At 40.8% G+C, this 17,202-nt stretch overlaps 2 protein-coding genes across 2 annotated transcripts in view; one reads left to right on the top strand and one right to left on the bottom strand.

Moving 5' to 3' along the window:
* LOC311338311 (ADP-ribosylation factor-like protein 8B-A) overlaps positions 1-17,202 on the top strand; it is a 56,951-nt gene that overhangs the window by 20,726 nt on the left and 19,023 nt on the right. The window lies entirely within an intron of this gene.
* Positions 11,967-14,252, bottom strand: LOC311338998 (uncharacterized protein; the record flags this gene model as incomplete). Its single annotated transcript, XM_084464354.1, has 10 exons — positions 11,967-12,070; positions 12,208-12,280; positions 12,464-12,541; positions 12,660-12,725; positions 12,833-12,955; positions 13,074-13,133; positions 13,256-13,486; positions 13,609-13,676; positions 13,813-13,906; positions 14,067-14,252. The coding sequence occupies 10 exons, from the start codon at positions 14,250-14,252 to the stop codon at positions 11,967-11,969; spliced, it is 1,083 nt and encodes a 360-aa protein (XP_084320480.1).

The raw sequence follows: 17,202 nt of genomic DNA, 5'->3' as shown, positions 1-17,202 counted from the left end.
AATTTGATATTCTAGCCCTCAAATTCACATTCGCCCCTAGGTGGCGCTATACCAACTATGCCAAAATTTCAACGTTTGCACAAGCATAACTCGTCACCGGTTGGACCTAAACTCATGAAACTTTGCACACATATGCAAATCCTCATAATGAAGAAATTTGCAGATACTAACTTAGCACTTCCGGTAGCCAGATTTCCCGCCATTTTGAATTTAGTTAAAAACAGTAAATTCCCCAAGGATCCCAGGTTTTTCGACTTTGACAAAAATCCTTTGGCACATATCATCTATGGCCCATTATCTGCAATCTGACGTAAGGATTAGTCTGTAGGATAAATTTCAAAGTACCCATGAGCCATTGAGTTCAAAAAGGGGTGTGTTTTTCACCCCAAAAATAGTAAATTGCACATATCTACATTAATTGGACTCCTATGGTGTTGGACCTCTCTACTAAAGTTGTTCATAATCAAATTCTGAACAAGAATAAGTCAACAATTTTTCAAATGGGGCGTGGCATCGAAGTGGGCGTGGCCCGTGACTAAAATAGCCACAGTTCATAGACGCAATGTTTGATTTGAGCGGGACCAACTCAATGGCCGTTAGGTACCAAAGTTCTAACTGCTCACCAAAAATTAAGTCGATTTAAAAAACAACATGGCCGCCAGAGGAGGGTCGATCACTCTGCGGACACCGTAATAGTTATGAATATGAAATTCACAGGACACGTGTAAACTGGTGCCTCTAGCACAAATACCAAAAATCGTGTTTCTCATGTGTGTAGCGCCCCCTACAGGAACTTTAAAAAGCAGCCCCTGCGCCACGTTTCACCAATATGTATGAAACTCAGTATTCACGTACAATGTGCCCATACCTACAGAAAAGCCTCTTGGACCCAAGCCCCAAACCCCACAGGAAGTCGGCTATTTGCATTTCTAATTTTCACTTTTGGCGGCCATTTTGAATTTTTTTTCACTTTTTGGCCTTGTATTTGAATGAACTCCTCCTAGGGAATTTATCGGATCTGCTTAAAAATTGGTCAGTACAGTCATGAAGTGGTGCTGAACCAAAATCGTGCTATTTGTGACTGTACGTTGAAGGGCGTGTCCGTGGCGTGCCGTCAAAGTTGGCCATTTTGGAATTCCGTCGCCTTGTATTTGAACGAACTCCTCCTAGGGAATTTATCGGATCTGCTTCAAATTTGGTCAGTACAGTCATGAAATGTTGCTGAACCAAAATCGTGCTATTTGGGACTGTACGTTGAAGGGCGTGTCCGTGGCGTGATGTCAAAGTTGGCCATTTTGAATGGAATTTCACTTTTTCGCATTGTATTTGAACGAACTCCTCCTAGGGAATTTATCGGATCTGCTTCACAATTGGTCAGTACAGTCATGAAGTGGTGCTGAACCAAAATCGTGCTATTTGTGATTGTACGTTGAAGGGCGTGGCCGTGGCGTGACGTCAAAGTTGGCCGTTTTGAATTCCGTGGTCTTATTTTCGCTTTTTTCCCCTTGTATTTGAACTCCTCCTCCTAGGGTATTTATCGGATCTGCTTCACAATTAGTCAGTACAGTCAAAACATGGTGCTCAACCAACGCCGTGTTATTTGTGACTGTACGTTGAAGGGCATGGCCGTGGTGTGCTGTCAAAATTGGCCATTTTGAATGGAATTCTTTCACTTTTTCGCCTTGTATTTAAACTAACTCCTCCTAGGGAATTTTAAATGTGGTCATACATGTTAATGTCAAAACAATCAGCAGGACACCACAGGGAATCGAACCCCATCCCAGTAAACCAGGAGTACCATTACTAGTGTCTTTTTGCTTTTTGACAATACATGAAAGGTAAAGCAAAAACTGCATTAGCAATAGCATTTAAGTGTTTACAATTCAAAATATGCCATAGCTGCATTTCATTTGGGATATTTCATTGTCTGCAGTTATTGCATTTCATTTGGGATATTTCATATACATAACTTTATTGTCTGCAGTTATTGCATTTCATTTGGGATATTTCATATACATAACTTTAATGTCTGCAGTTATTAATAACTATTGTATAATATCAATGATTATCAATACCTTTTTTAGTTGCAAATGCTGTTGCCAATGCAGAAACCAAACCCTTTGATGATATTTAACATGCAGTAGAAGAACCTATAAAAAAACATGCATATTATAACATTTGATGTTATGATAGAAAGAAGCCAAACCAGCATGACCAAGAGCAAACAGCATGCAATAACTTTTATTCATTTCATTATTTTATTCACATTAAGATAATTCATAAAACACATATTATGATCATCATGTTGTCCCTGTTCATGTTCTAAACGCCTAGATGTAAATGAACATAGAATCCTTTCATGGTTAATGTCAAAACAATCAGCAGGACAGGAGTACCATTACGAGTGTCTTTTTGCTTTTTGACAATACATGAAAGGTAAAGCAAAAACTGCATTAGCAATAGCATTTAAATGTTTACAATTCAAAATATGCCATAGCTGCATTTCATTTGGGATATTTAATATAGATAACTTTAATGTCTGCAGTTATTAATAACTGTTGTATAATATAAATGATTATCAATACTTTTTTTAGTTACAAATGCTGTTGCCAATGCAGAAAGGAAACCCTTTGATGATATTTTACGTGCAGTAGAAGATCCTATAAAAAAAACATGCATATTATTACATTTAATGTCATCATGATAGAAAGAAGCCAAACCAGCATGACCAACAGCAAACAGCATGCAAGAACTTTTATTAGTTTCATCATTTTATTCACATTAACATAATTCATAAAACACATATGACATGCACATTATCAATGTCCCTGTTCTAAACTCCTAGATGTAAATGAACATAGAATCCCTTCATGGCCTTACATGTTAATGTCAAAACTATCAGCAGGACACCACAGGGAATCGAACCCCATCCCAGTAAACCAGGAGTACCATTACTAGTGTCTTTTTGCTTTTTGACAATACATGAAAGGTAAAGCAAAAACTGCATTAGCAATAGCATTTAAGTGTTTACAATTCAAAATATGCCATAGTTGCATTTCATTTGGGATATTTAATATAGATAACTTTAATGTCTGCAGTTATTAATAACTGTTGTATAATATAAATGATTATCAATACTTTTTTTAGTTACAAATGCTGTTGCCAATGCAGAAAGGAAACCCTTTGATGATATTTTACGTGCAGTAGAAGATCCTATAAAAAAAACATGCATATTATTACATTTAATGTCATCATGATAGAAAGAAGCCAAACCAGCATGACCAAGAGCAAACAGCATGCAAGAACTTTTATTCATTTCATTATTTTATTCACAGACATGCACATTATCAATACAGTTTTTTTCTAAACTCCTAGATGTAAATGAACATAGAATCCCTTCATGGCCTTACATGTTAATGTCAAAACAATCAGCAGGACACCACAGGGAATCGAACCCCATCCCAGTAAACCAGGAGTACCATTACGAGTGTCTTTTTGCTTTTTGACAATACATGAAAGGTAAAGCAAAAACTGCATTAGCAATAGCATTTAAGTGTTTACAATTCAAAATATGCCATAGTTGCATTTCATTTGGGATATTTAATATAGATAACTTTAATGTCTGCAGTTATTAATAACTGTTGTATAATATAAATGATTATCAATACTTTTTTTAGTTACAAATGCTGTTGCCAATGCAGAAACGAAACCCTTTGATATTCAACATGCAGTAGAATAACCTATATATAATTCATAAAACATGATTTCATTATTTTACTCACATTAAGATAATTCATAAAACACATTATCAATACAGTTATTCAAGTTGTCCCTGTTCATGTTCTAGACGCCTAGATGTAAATGAACATAGAATCCCTTCATGGTCACTGAAATATGTCGGAACGACAACAGCATGTACATCATAATGTGATGTTTTCACATACACATGATCAATTAATGTGCCTTTTTCTGTTGTAGCTTGTTTGACAATTTGGATAAATCCTTTATCGATCATGAACTGGCAGACAGTTGATGATTTCAAAATGTTGTCATTGAAATCGCCCATGACAGCAATTGTGGTACTTTGATGATTTAGCCAATCAAGTACTTTGTCAAGGTTTTCTTTGAACAATGTCATGGTATATGATGGTGGGCGATAAATAACGGCCATTAATATATCGTATGTAGTGCAGTGGTAAACCAAACATTCTAAATTTACAGTTGGTACCTGGATAATACTGTACGGCAAATTGTTTGCACTATACATGCCAACTCCACCATGTTGTTGGTCTTGAATTTCTTGGAATAAGGAGTTGCTGTTATCGTACGACAGACTCCTTGGATGGTTGTGAAAAGCATAACCATCCAGTCGTACAGTTTCCAATGAGGAAGCTGCCGGCAACCATGTTTCAGTAACAGCAATACAGTTAAGCTGCAGATGCTGTGTACACAAAGCCAAATCTGTCACATGTCGAGTCAAACTTTGCACATTCATCAAAAACACATTAAATGGTGGTGTAGTGAAATTATTAACTGGAATATTTGGGACCAAGAAGGGAGGCATGGTTGCAATTGCATCCTGAATTTTGGGTTTGCAATATATCGCTTTCTCGTTAAAGTCCTGAATAATTAAACCCGAATAATCTGTAACGCGACTTAAAGCCACATATGCTTGACCAGCTGCAAAGATTTTCTTTAGCGAAACTACGGCTTTATCTACAGTAAGTCCTTGGACTTTATGGACTGTACAAGCCCAGGCAAGCCTCACTGGAAATTGCCGGCGCGATCCACCGTGTTTGGTAACTCGTTCCTCTTCTGCTTCAATGCCCGTGGAAAGCATTTCAACAGCAGGGGAAAATGCAGAGCAATTCCTCCTTTTAGTTCCTACTTGATGATCATCAAACTTTACATAAACGGTCTTTGGGAACCTATCATCATTAGGTGGATAAACGATATGTGTGATTATGCCACACACACCATTCACTAAACCGTCATCGACATCCAGATTTTTCAGCAGCATGACACGAGCACCTACTCCCAAAAGCAGGGTCTCTTCCAGACATGTACTGTATGTTTGGGTATGATGTCCATCCCTCAACTCAAGCTTGCCTGTTTTCTTACTATTTACAAAATCTTTTGCTTCGATCGTAACATATGCAGGACAACTCTTGAATAACTGTTGAATGTTATGCTCATTTACTTGTCGGTTCGTAGGGAAAATGTGTAAAGCTGAGCTCACTTCACCAGTTTCACAACGCTTTAATGATTGAATGTCCGAAGCCAGCATGGGGGTCCCTTTCGCACGACATCTAACCCTGTTCAACAACTCCGCAAAGACACTATCTTTTTGACGGACAACAGTTTTCAGTTCCACTACCTGAAAATGTGTCCACAAACCGACAGTAACATCCTCTGAATACAACGCTTTCCCTTTCACTGGAGGCAACTGATAAAAATCCCCAACTGCAATTATGCAAACGTTTCCAAACGGGGAGTCACCACACTGTTTAATTTGTCTTAAACGTCCATGGATGTAGGCCAATAGGTTATGATCAACCATGGAGATTTCGTCGATTATCAAAATCTGCAAGCTACTATATTTAGCACGCAAAGAATTGAGCTTTGCCTCACCCAGTGGAATGTAAGGCAAGCGCACGTCTTTACCAATGCCAAAGGAACTGTGAATAGTACCTGCATGTATATTGTGTGCAGCTATCCCCGTAGGAGCAGTTAGCAAAACGCAAACGTCGTCCGGATTACGACAGCCTCGTGACAACAACCTCATTGCCTCGTACTGCACAGCCTTTATTAAGTGGCTTTTACCTGTCCCTGCACCACCTGTGACAAAAACGCGCAACGCAGCTACCTTCTCGCCATTAACCTTACTTAGACACCACTGCCTAATCCTGTAAAAGACAGACAGCTGGGTTTCATTAAGAGACCTAATTAACGCCAAGCCATCACTCCTGCACAGTACATTCTGTCTCTTCTCTAAATGACTAACTTCTCTGCTATTAACCACTAAATCCGGAATAACTTCTACAGGCCCATCTGAAGCTTCTTCACTCTCCCTACGCTCTTCCAAACACTGTAGACGCTCCTGCTCTTGCTCCGGGCAGAGCTCACCCCAGGCGTCTTCTAAAACCACATCACTGTCTACCGAATTCCGTATATTATCTAACTCTTCAGCATTGATTTCAAATCCCCTGCGATTTGAATCAACTATGGACTTCACTGAATGCAACAGTCCATCACTTAATCTAACATGACCACGACTATGGAATTCTTCAAACGTTTCGAAACCTGCGGGTCTCAGGTGCATATCTAAACGAAACGGTAAAAACAACTGCAACTGACTCTGATAAAACAATTCTGGATTCTTCGTTTCTGAAAAGCGCGCATAACGAACCACTGCAGGTTCGGAAAGCGTTCTTTTCAAAATGAAGCCACAATTGTTCTCTAGTTCTATCCTTTTGGCAGATCGCTGTGATTTGCTCAAAACGCGGTACTCTGAGGCTAATGTCGCCATACACATATCATTAAACACACTGTCCCTTGGCCTATTCTTATATCTATCCATAAAAGTAGTCATCCACATGTCCTCTGTGCTAAGGTCATTGGATGATGCCTTTTGTTTTAACACAGATAAAGGCAAACTCATTTTAACACTATTCTCCCCAACTGGAACAAACACAACTGCCCTAGAACACTCCCTCAAATGCATTCCTGTCAACCTATACACAGACTCTTGGGCACACACATCTCTATTGTGTAAATACACACTTCCTAACTTTTTAAGTGCGTCCTTAGCACTACTATTTCTATCCTTAGCCGATTCCCTCTGTGCATTCCCTAACAATAATCCTATCTCCCGCTCTGCTTTTGAAATATACGAAATAATGTACACTACACACGCATACGCGTCAACAACATATTGGATATCAATATTTGCATTCCAACATTTTAAAAGTGGTTTGCTATAGTGATTAATCCAAACCTCACTAGTTTCCCTGCTTAAAACAACACTAGTCTTCCTAGCACAAATACCGTACGCCTCCTCAAACACCCTTTGGTCTACCTGTAAATGATCAAACAACTGCTCTACACTGTCAAAACTGGGATTGTCATCTGAAAGGGCCTCTTTTATTTTGGTCATAGTGCGCACTGCCATTTGTTTTTGTTCCAATTTAATCCGTTTCCTAAGTTGACATGCACATTCTGACAATGTCAGTGCTCCGTCTTCTTGACATGTGCATGTTTTGTCCTCCTCCTCCTCAATAGGCGGGCGAGATATAAAAGTTCTCGCAGACGGAGGCTTAGGAAAATTAAAACGGCAAACAGTTCCATTTTTCTTACATGTTTTTGAATGCCGTTTGGAATGCTTTTGCACAGATGAAACGATGTCCAATAGTGTCTCATCCTGTGCGGGTAATTCACATGTTACGTAATTATCTATAAATTGAATTACCTCTTCATCTGAATTTCGATCAATTATTGGAGCATTTTCGATCCAAAACAGGCAGTGAACATGCGGTGAACCACGCTGCTGGAATTCAACCCTATAGAAATAATCCTTAATTTTCCCAATAGGATTAGACGGAGACATCAAAACCTCTTTCAGAAAACAATGCCACCTAAAATCAAACATCCTCGCCGCAGTAACCGGATTACGCCGCAACAGTTCACACCTATCTGCCCACTCCAGCTGTTCAGCCGTCTCCGTCCTACCTTCCTGCTTCAAAATGCTACTCAAAAGATTCTTCCACCGCATGTCGGCAGAAGAAAAGGAACAAAACCACGTCGGGATCCCCAGCTGACGGACACAAGCTAACAAATCGCGCTGCACGCCCTGCCAATAAGATGGGGTACCTCTAATAGGTTTAAGAAAACGATACCCATCGTCAAACTGCAACAACTGCTTGAATTGATCCTCGTCGTTTAATACGCTTGTGCTAATCTTTTTAAATTGCCCACCCTTTCCCTTCCGTAACGCTATTGATACGTTTGACACAACCTGTTGAACCTCAGACATGTACTGAGCAAAGAAGATGTAATCAACATTTTGTGCAAACCTACCATCAGCGTGTAAAATACGATTATTAAAATAACGGCACAAAGTTAAGCGGTGTGGCCTGGCGTCGTGGTACGTCGCGGATCCAGTCGGAAACAACACCGGGAAACATTTTGCTTCATTTGAATGATCAGTCAACAACTTGACGGGACTGTTTCCCTCTGCTGGAGCTAAATTTAATATGTTATCAAAATATTGATCAAGGGCTTCTTGACCAATGTCAACAGGCATAAGACAAGTGTCTTGAAACATACAATGCTGTTGTCTGTCATGCAGAAGCTCATCTTCCTCAGCAGCATCGTTACCATTAACATCTACTGCTATGTTACCGTTATCTACTGCTATGTTACCGTTATCTACTGCTATGCTATCCTTATCTACTGCCACACTCTCTTGTTCCCTACAAAACTCATTTAGCCACACTTCGTTAAATTCGATATCTTTATAATGTGCATTACACCGTTTCAGATACTGCAAAGCCTGCTTTATGCGCATACTATCAACATACTGGTACTCATAATGCCCTTTGTATGTGAGCTTGCGCTTCAATTTAACTGGTAGCAAAGATCCATCCATGTCCGAACGTGGAAGCAAATTGCTTGTCTGCACAATATTAGCAGGAACACACGTCACAGGCCCATGGACGCCATTTTGCCCACCTTTAGGCAACGCTAGTAACTTCATGAACGGAATGTGCAGCGCGATTAAATGTTGCTCTAAATTATTCAGGCATGCCAATTCTGGGGGAATGTAACACATCTCCAAATTATTTATAGCACACTCAGGTGGCATTTGACCTGTACTAATTTTATGGTGACACGTAGAACAAATCCACAGCTTGCCCCTAGCTGTATCTAACCACTGACAAGGCAATACGCAGTCTGTACTACATTTATGCAAATACGCATCACTAATACATTTACCTGCAATTACTGTTATTTCTTTAGTTTTACTATAATCCTTGATGCTACAAGGTGAAACTTGATTCCTAAACAACTTTCTAAAACACACACAGCAGACGAAATCCGGGCCATCAGTTACTTTGGCCAAAAACTGCTGCATAACTACATCAAAATCCTGCAATGTCGCTTTTATATGTTGCCTCTTCAATTTATTATCTGCAACAACACGCTGCCTATGAGACTTATTATTACGATATTTTGACGTGCTAAGTTCCTTTACCGTGTCCCTGTGAGACTTATTTGTACGATATTTAGTTTTACTAATTTCCTTTTTTGTGTCCCTGTGAGACTTATTTTTACGGTATTTAGTTTTACTCATTTCCTTTTTTGCGTCCCTGTGAGACCGATTTTTACGATATTTACTTTCACTAATTTCCTTTAATGTGTCCCTGTGACACTTATTTTTACGATATTTGGCTTTACTAATTTCTTGCAATTTTACCTTGTACGAATTGTTTTCCTGATACTTATTTTTCTTCTTTTCTATAAACTTTTGCCTGTCTACCTGATATTTTATTCTATTTTGTAAATTAATTTTATTTATTAAATAATTAGACTCAGATTGGGCTTTTACAGATGTAATACATTGCTGTTTTATTACATTTTGTTCAATAATGTCTACTTTAGCTTCAAAAATTGAGGACGCAACCGAAGTCAAATTGTCTGCACAAACACTATGTTTTCTAAAATTGTAGCTAGACCCACCCACTTTGCAATACCCATAGCAACACTGCATGTTTGGCTGCTGAACACAAACAACAGTCTCATAATGATTACCATTACAATTTTCTAAATAAATTCCCTGATCTGACAACGACTCGTACTTACAACTATATTCAAGCCAGCGACCATCACAGTAAGTGAATATACTTACTCCCAAAATGTCTGCTGCTGCTTGAATCTCTACTTCAGTGGCCCAACTACCGACATAGGCCATTTTTGAGACTGTGAGATATTCCTCCATGGAAGAATACTCAGTTCTCAAAACACCACCATTAGCTTTCAAATGCTTAACTACAGCAAGTCTGATTCTCCTGTGATTCTTTTGTGTACCACACACAGACTGACAAACTGCTCTAAAGAAACAATTACCATCCCCAACAATTTTCTCCTTTAGACAAGGAGCACCCAATGGACCAACTTGTGTAGAAACTAAATCTACTTTCTCAGAGTCAACATGTAACTGTTTGCACAGAGTTTCTACAACTTCACCAGAAAGTGGTTTAAACTGGAGGGCTTTACTCGAAACATCAGCTACAAAAACAACATCCGAATCATAATCACTGTTTATGAACTCCTTCGATGAAGTAGAAACTAAATCTACTTTCTCAGAGTCTACTTTCTCAGAGTCAACATGTAACTGTTTGCACAGAGTTTCTACAACTTCACCAGAAAGCGGTTTAAACTGGAGGGCTTTACTCGAAACATCAGCTACAAAAACAACATCCGAATCATAATCACTGTTTATGAACTCCTTCGATGAAGACCCAGTCGTCAATGTCGGTAAACTACAACCCAGCTGAATTCCCCTGCCGTCTACTGCTACTTTTGAACCAGACCTCTGGAAAACACAAACACCGGCAATCTCAAACGGTTTGGGAGGTTTCAATGCTGTTGCAAACTTGCAGATGTGCTCAAAAACATCATCTAGGCACGTGAAATACACTACAACACTCTTCCCGTCCCCGTCCACCATCCCGTCCGCACTGCGCGCATGCGAATCAACGATAGCAAAATGTCCACCTTGACTAATGACTGCACATGTACTAGCACCCAATGTCAGCAAACATGTGCGATATTTAACAAACATCTTTAATAATCCAGATCTGAGACTGATGAGAAAACCACAATCAACCAGCTCACCTGTCACCACATCCACATGTCCACAAACATGTTCCCCATACTCAAAGTCAAACGTTTGTCCATCAATAACAGACTGTAGAGGCAAATCAGGAACACTAAGCAGTTGCGAACCATTGCTGGTGGCATTGCTGTCCCTCAACCTATTGTACAGTTGATCCCCCAAAACAACAACCTTGTCCAGATTGTCGGTCTGCCACGAAAACACGCTATCAATGGAGTGTTTTGCTATGGCTACCAAACTGATAGCCATACACTGAACTCCATTGTGTCGAAACCGAGAATCTCCCTGATGGAAAGATCCCCTGACAGAACTTGCATTACTCTGTGAACTGCCACCCTCAACTACAGTTGCGACTGTGACATCAACATCTACATCTGTCTGCAATGTAGCACTGTCAATGTCAGAATCCGCCCCCACAGACAAGCTGCTAATGGCATACCACTCTGCACCCAAAGACTTCTTTAGATTCTGAATATGCAACATCAGATCAGCCAGACACGTGTTAAAGACAGCTACAGACCTGCCAATATTAGTTGGAGAACCAGATACATCACAAGTACTACAATCAACTACCACAAAGTAACCATTGTGCTCAATGACAACACTCACAGCACCGTGAAGGTTCAAGAGACACATTCCATCAGTCAACAAAGGTTCCTGTAGCTTTTCGAAGAACACAGAGTCGTCAGAGCTGAAACCTCTGTAGACTGATGGACCAATGGCTACATTCCACTTTCTGCCAAAAACACTGTGCTGTTTTAAGAACTCACACAGATCACTATCAAAGCCACTATCCCTAGTTGACGTACCTACAGAACTAGCCAACTTCTCACCTTCTGAACAAATGGTATCGACATCTCGTCCACCCCATGTACACACAGGGGCAATAACGTGTTTAAGCGCAGCTACAACACCGCACGCAATAGACACATCAGTTGCTGTCGCCGCAACTTTGCCATTAACGCCGGAAACACCAGCAGGTGACGGGGCACCTCTGACATTAGCACCAGAAACAACAGCCTGTGGCTGTTTCTCGGCACACCTGCAAGAGTGAGGGTTAGCGTCAACCTTACTTTGGATGAATCTTGATGGGCGCTGCTGCTCCTCCACCTCCTCCTCCTCCAACTCCTCCTCCGACAAGGTCACGGTCACGGCACTCGGCGTCGCATCCCCCTAAAAAAATGAAGAAAATACATTAACAAAACTGTCATTATTGCATTTGAGAGAACTTGCTAATCATATACAATCATTTGGAACAATTTATTTTGGCCAATGCACACAAAATTAAACTGATTTAGAATAAAGTGTACCAACCTCCTCCACAGCAGTGGTAGGCGATGGCTCCGAGGACACGGTCACAGCAGCAGGAGGAGTCGCATCCCCCTAAAAAAAATTTAAAAATACATGAACAAAAGTGTCATTATTGCATTTGAGAGAACTTGCTAGTCATAGCAATAATTTTGTATGTGTATTACACAATTTGTTTTGTATGTGTATTACACAATTTGTTTTGACCAAAGACACATGCACATAGAATTAAACTGATTAAGAATAAAGCGTACTAACCTCCTCCTCTGCAACCACGTCCACAACACTGGCACGTGTCAGCCTGGGAGACACCCCAACGCTGGGTGCCGCCTTGACCTGTTTACGCAAAACAAAACCATGTATTTTATTATCGTTTTCAATAATTTCCAAAGTACTAAACAAGTAAAGCAAAGAAACGATTGCATTACATTAATAAAATGAAATGAAGACAAACCTGGCACATTGCAAGTCTCCTCTTGCAGGCAACACGTCTCGGACGCTGCTCCACCACACACGGTGTCTGATTAAAGAAGATCAAACACACTTTTAGAACATATATAGGAGTGTTTTAAGGGAGAGGATAGAGTTTTAAAAGACCTCAATCAACACATCACATTTTCAGCTTACCTTTGTGTGTTGTGGAACAGCAGCTGGAACCACGGCGTCCATCGCAGCCAACATGGCGGTGCTGAAGATGACAGGGTTGAGTGGGATGAAACACTCCTTCAGCACGATGGGACGTCCGTCCACCTGTGAAATAAATACAGAAACAGAATATTAGTCACAATTACTGTTGAGTAAATCAATGTGCATAGATATATAATCAATATACATATGTTAACAATTAATGTTACAATATACTACAAACCTGATGCCGAACCAGGCGCCTTTTTGACGGGCTGAAGAGCCGATCCGCAGCTTGGATCCTCTGCAATGACAAATAACAATTATTTGATTAAAATGAATGCATGGTGAACATTTTTGAATTTGAACTATGAACTGTTTTGCAAATATCAGTGGGAAACCACAAGTACTGTATGCAAATATTACCTTCTTGCCGTTCACCACTTCCATCCAGACATACGGGTCAGAGGGGGGAGACGAAGGGGGAGAATCCCTCACAATCACCCTGGGAGGGGTGATTGGACCCGGCGATGCTGGTCTGGGAACATCCGGCGCCGTTGGCGCTGGCGCCGGCACTGGGACGTCCAGTTGCATGTAGGCAGCATGCCACAGCAACTTGGCAAAGATACCCATGCCCTCCTCATCGCTGAGGTGAACCTGAAAATGATAGAATAATACATTCACTAACAATAACATTAACTTTCAATTAATAATACTATCAATTCAGCTACAAATAAGTGTAAATGATCAACCTCCTTTGCACACAGTAGGCTACTTACACTATCTCTGACCCAGAGATTCAGGTCACTGAAGGGGAAGTGGTCGAACGTGGCGTAGTACGCGATACCTAAGAAATGAAAAAAAAAATTATATATAAATATACTTGCATATATCAACAAATAAAGTAAGCATAAATCTGTTTGTAATACATGAGAAAATATGATTCATTCAACATGTAACATAAACATCTGTTCGAAACATACCCATCGACTTCGCCACAGAACGGAACTCCCGGCTCATGTGCTCCTGCAGTTCTGGCGCAACTGTCAGGCGTGGAACAAAGTCCACCACAAACACCTACACAATAACAGAATAACAGATTTTAAATACAAATCTAGTTTTGTTCAAAATGACATTCCATTTAAACACATGTACGCTGTACTGCAACACCTCATTTACGCATTTTAATAACTGAACAAAAAATGGCACGTTACACACAATCAACGAAATAACTTACATTCTGCCAACGCTGACGAGCGCTGATCAAGAGCTTCCCAAACTCTTGTCCAGCCACCTCGTGGGTAGGGCTGGTCGTCAGGTTGTTACCAGGGGCAACGATGCAGACTGCGTCAGGCGTCCGCGGCAGCGTCGCGTGGATCAGCTCCGTCCTCAGATGAGACGCGCTGGCCCCCGGGGTCGACATGATTCCAAAGGAAAGCCTTCCTTTGGAAATCCCGACCGTCCCATCCGCAAAGGCACGCAGATGGGAATCTCCTATGATAAGAACAAACTGGGAAGATAGAAAAACCTCTTTAGAAATCACGTTTTTACTCTGAACATTTGTTAACAAATTCTTAAACAATAAATTACCTTCTTATCAGGAGAAGGAGCCGGAACAACCAGCTTGTGCGTCTTCCCAGACACAGACACAGGGTACTGGCTCACACGACGGCGTGTCCCTGTACCACGGCCTATTCACAGAAAGAAAAATATTACTCATCTTGATTACACAAATATTGACCTAATTTACTAAACAACTTCACTGTGCACATAGAACTTGATTAAAAATGGAATAAACCAACTGCTACATACTTGGCACAAACTCGGGACTTGCACGCAGCAGCTCCACCTCTGCTGGCCGTCGGCCTGCCTCTCTCCTCCTGGCTGCCTGAGAGAGGCGGTACGACTTGCCGCGTGGCATCTAAAAACATAATAAACATAAGATTATAAAAACCTAATGAAACCTGTTATGAAACATTGTGTTGTGTGTTTAACATTAACCACTACATTTGTTGTAGCCTACATTAGTTTAAAAAAGTACAAATGTATTCAAATGAAACATGTCCACTTGTAGTTAATAACTATGGCAATAACTAATAATTACGTGTATACTAATCAATGTTTCTGATGATACTGTGAGAATTTCATTCAACTGCATTTATTATGGTAAGGGTTTCCATAAATAGATACATACATACATACATAGATATACAACAAATCCGCCACACATTGCTACCTGGTCTGTGGGACCCACTGAGAGAGAGAGAGAGAGAGAGAGAGAGAGAGAGAGAGAGAGAGAGAGAGAGAGAGAGAGAGAGAGAGAGAGAGAGAGAGAGAGAGAGAGAGAGAGAGAGAGAGAGAGAGAGACAGACAGACAGACAGACAGACAGACAGACAGACAGACAGACAGACAGACAGACAGACAGACAGACAGACAGACAGACAGACAGACAACAAATCCGCCACACATTGCTACCTGGTCTGTGGGACACACTGAGAGAGAGAGAGAGAGAGACAGACAGACAGACAGACAGACAGACAGACAGACAGACAGACAGACAGACAGACAGATAGATAGATAGATAGATAGATAGATAGATAGATAGATAGATAGATAGATAGATAGATAGATAGATAGATGTACAACAAATCCGCCACACATTGCTACCTGGTCTGTGGGAAACACTGAGATAGATAGATATATAGATAGATATAGATACATCAGTGTTTCCCACACATAGGCCAATGTGTGGCGCTGCGCCACAGATTGAACAACGAGCGCCACAAATTGATTCTCTACTTTTCTTATTTATTTTTATTGAACGCGATTTTTTAATGTAACTCCGCCACTCCCCCGTCAACAACACCCCCCGTCCGCCCGCAACACAACTCTCCCCCACCACCCCCCCATTCCGAGTCCTGTGTGCGCGTATGCAAATTAGCCATGTGCGCCCCCCATTCCGAGTCACGTGCGCGTATGCAAATTAGCCATGTGCGCCAGCAGTAGGGCCCTATCTTGCGCCCGGCGCAATTGACTTTCTACACGGACGCATGTGTCGTTGCTAGTTTACACCCGGCGCAAAGCCCCCTCCCCCCCCCCCCCCCCCCACCTCCCCCCACCGCGGTGGAATCCCTTTATTATTTTAACGGCGCTACGTGTGCAGTGCGTACCTATGACAAAGTCCTTCTATAGTGTGCATACCTGTGACTATACCAAATACAGTTACCGATAATTATAAATAACTGCATTCTTCTCAGATAATCAGACAGTGTGCTGAGTACATACAGTGCTAGTAACCAACATTGTAGTAACAATATGACAAAAACAGCTGCTGTTTATTATTTAATACACAGCAGATATATACATATAATCAAGTTTACATTTAATAACAAATGAAGTATGAGAAATTAACGAACCGTAAGTAGAATGAAGATCACGTAGTTGAAAAGGGTTGAAACGTTCAAATGGACACTCTCTAAGCCTCTCTAAGCCTTGCAAATGCAAACACTCCTCTCCACAGTTTGAAAGCAAGAGCCAGATCCCTTCTTCGACCAAGTATATTTGTACCCTTCGCGCCACACAGTTTGAATTCAGCCAATCACAACACAGGGATGGAAGTGGGCAGCTCCAAAACCCGAACAAAGACCCCCTGTCGATTTCGATCCCTATCACGGTTATAGTGCTATTTGTGCCATTTATAGATATATGATTTATATGATTTATGCAGAATATATACCCAACATTTGAGTGAACATACATGTTATATGTATGTTCAGGAACATACATGTCCCTACATGTTACTCCCGTGTACCACAATACAATGCGGGCGCATTTACTGACGCAAATGACGTTCAGAATTGTTCACCGTAGTGTCCGAATTCTCGTTTGTTCGTACCCTATATAGTTCACTATATCATAAACATTATATAGGTAGTAACCCGCCAATAATAATAATAAACAAGTCTGTTACAACACTATATAGGGAATAGTGAGTGAGTGAGGGAATAGGGAACGATTTCGAACACAGCTCAGTGCTCCGCCATCTTGTGTCTAACTACGGCCTATGGCGGCCGCATTTCTAACGTCCAAGCAATGCCATAATGGCATACATATACAGAGATTTCGCATGAGCTGCGCTGTTCAGTGGAACATAATAATACGTCGATGCCACCGCTATCTTGGCACGGGCTACAACCACCCACCTAAATGAATGAATGTCGATGTCGATCTTTCCCAGTCTAAATGGCTCTAAAACGCCTTTTTAGGGAAATCTTCAATCGGGTCGGGTCAAACGTGTGTTTATGGTAATGCTAGTAAATATATATATATATTACACGTCCGACCTATGTCAGCAACCAACCGGCTTGAATAT

This window comes from Micromesistius poutassou (assembly GCF_964030765.1).
Source record: "Micromesistius poutassou genome assembly, chromosome: 2".
Classification (NCBI taxonomy): domain Eukaryota; kingdom Metazoa; phylum Chordata; class Actinopteri; order Gadiformes; family Gadidae; genus Micromesistius; species Micromesistius poutassou.
This window is presented reverse-complemented; position numbering and strand designations above follow the sequence as displayed.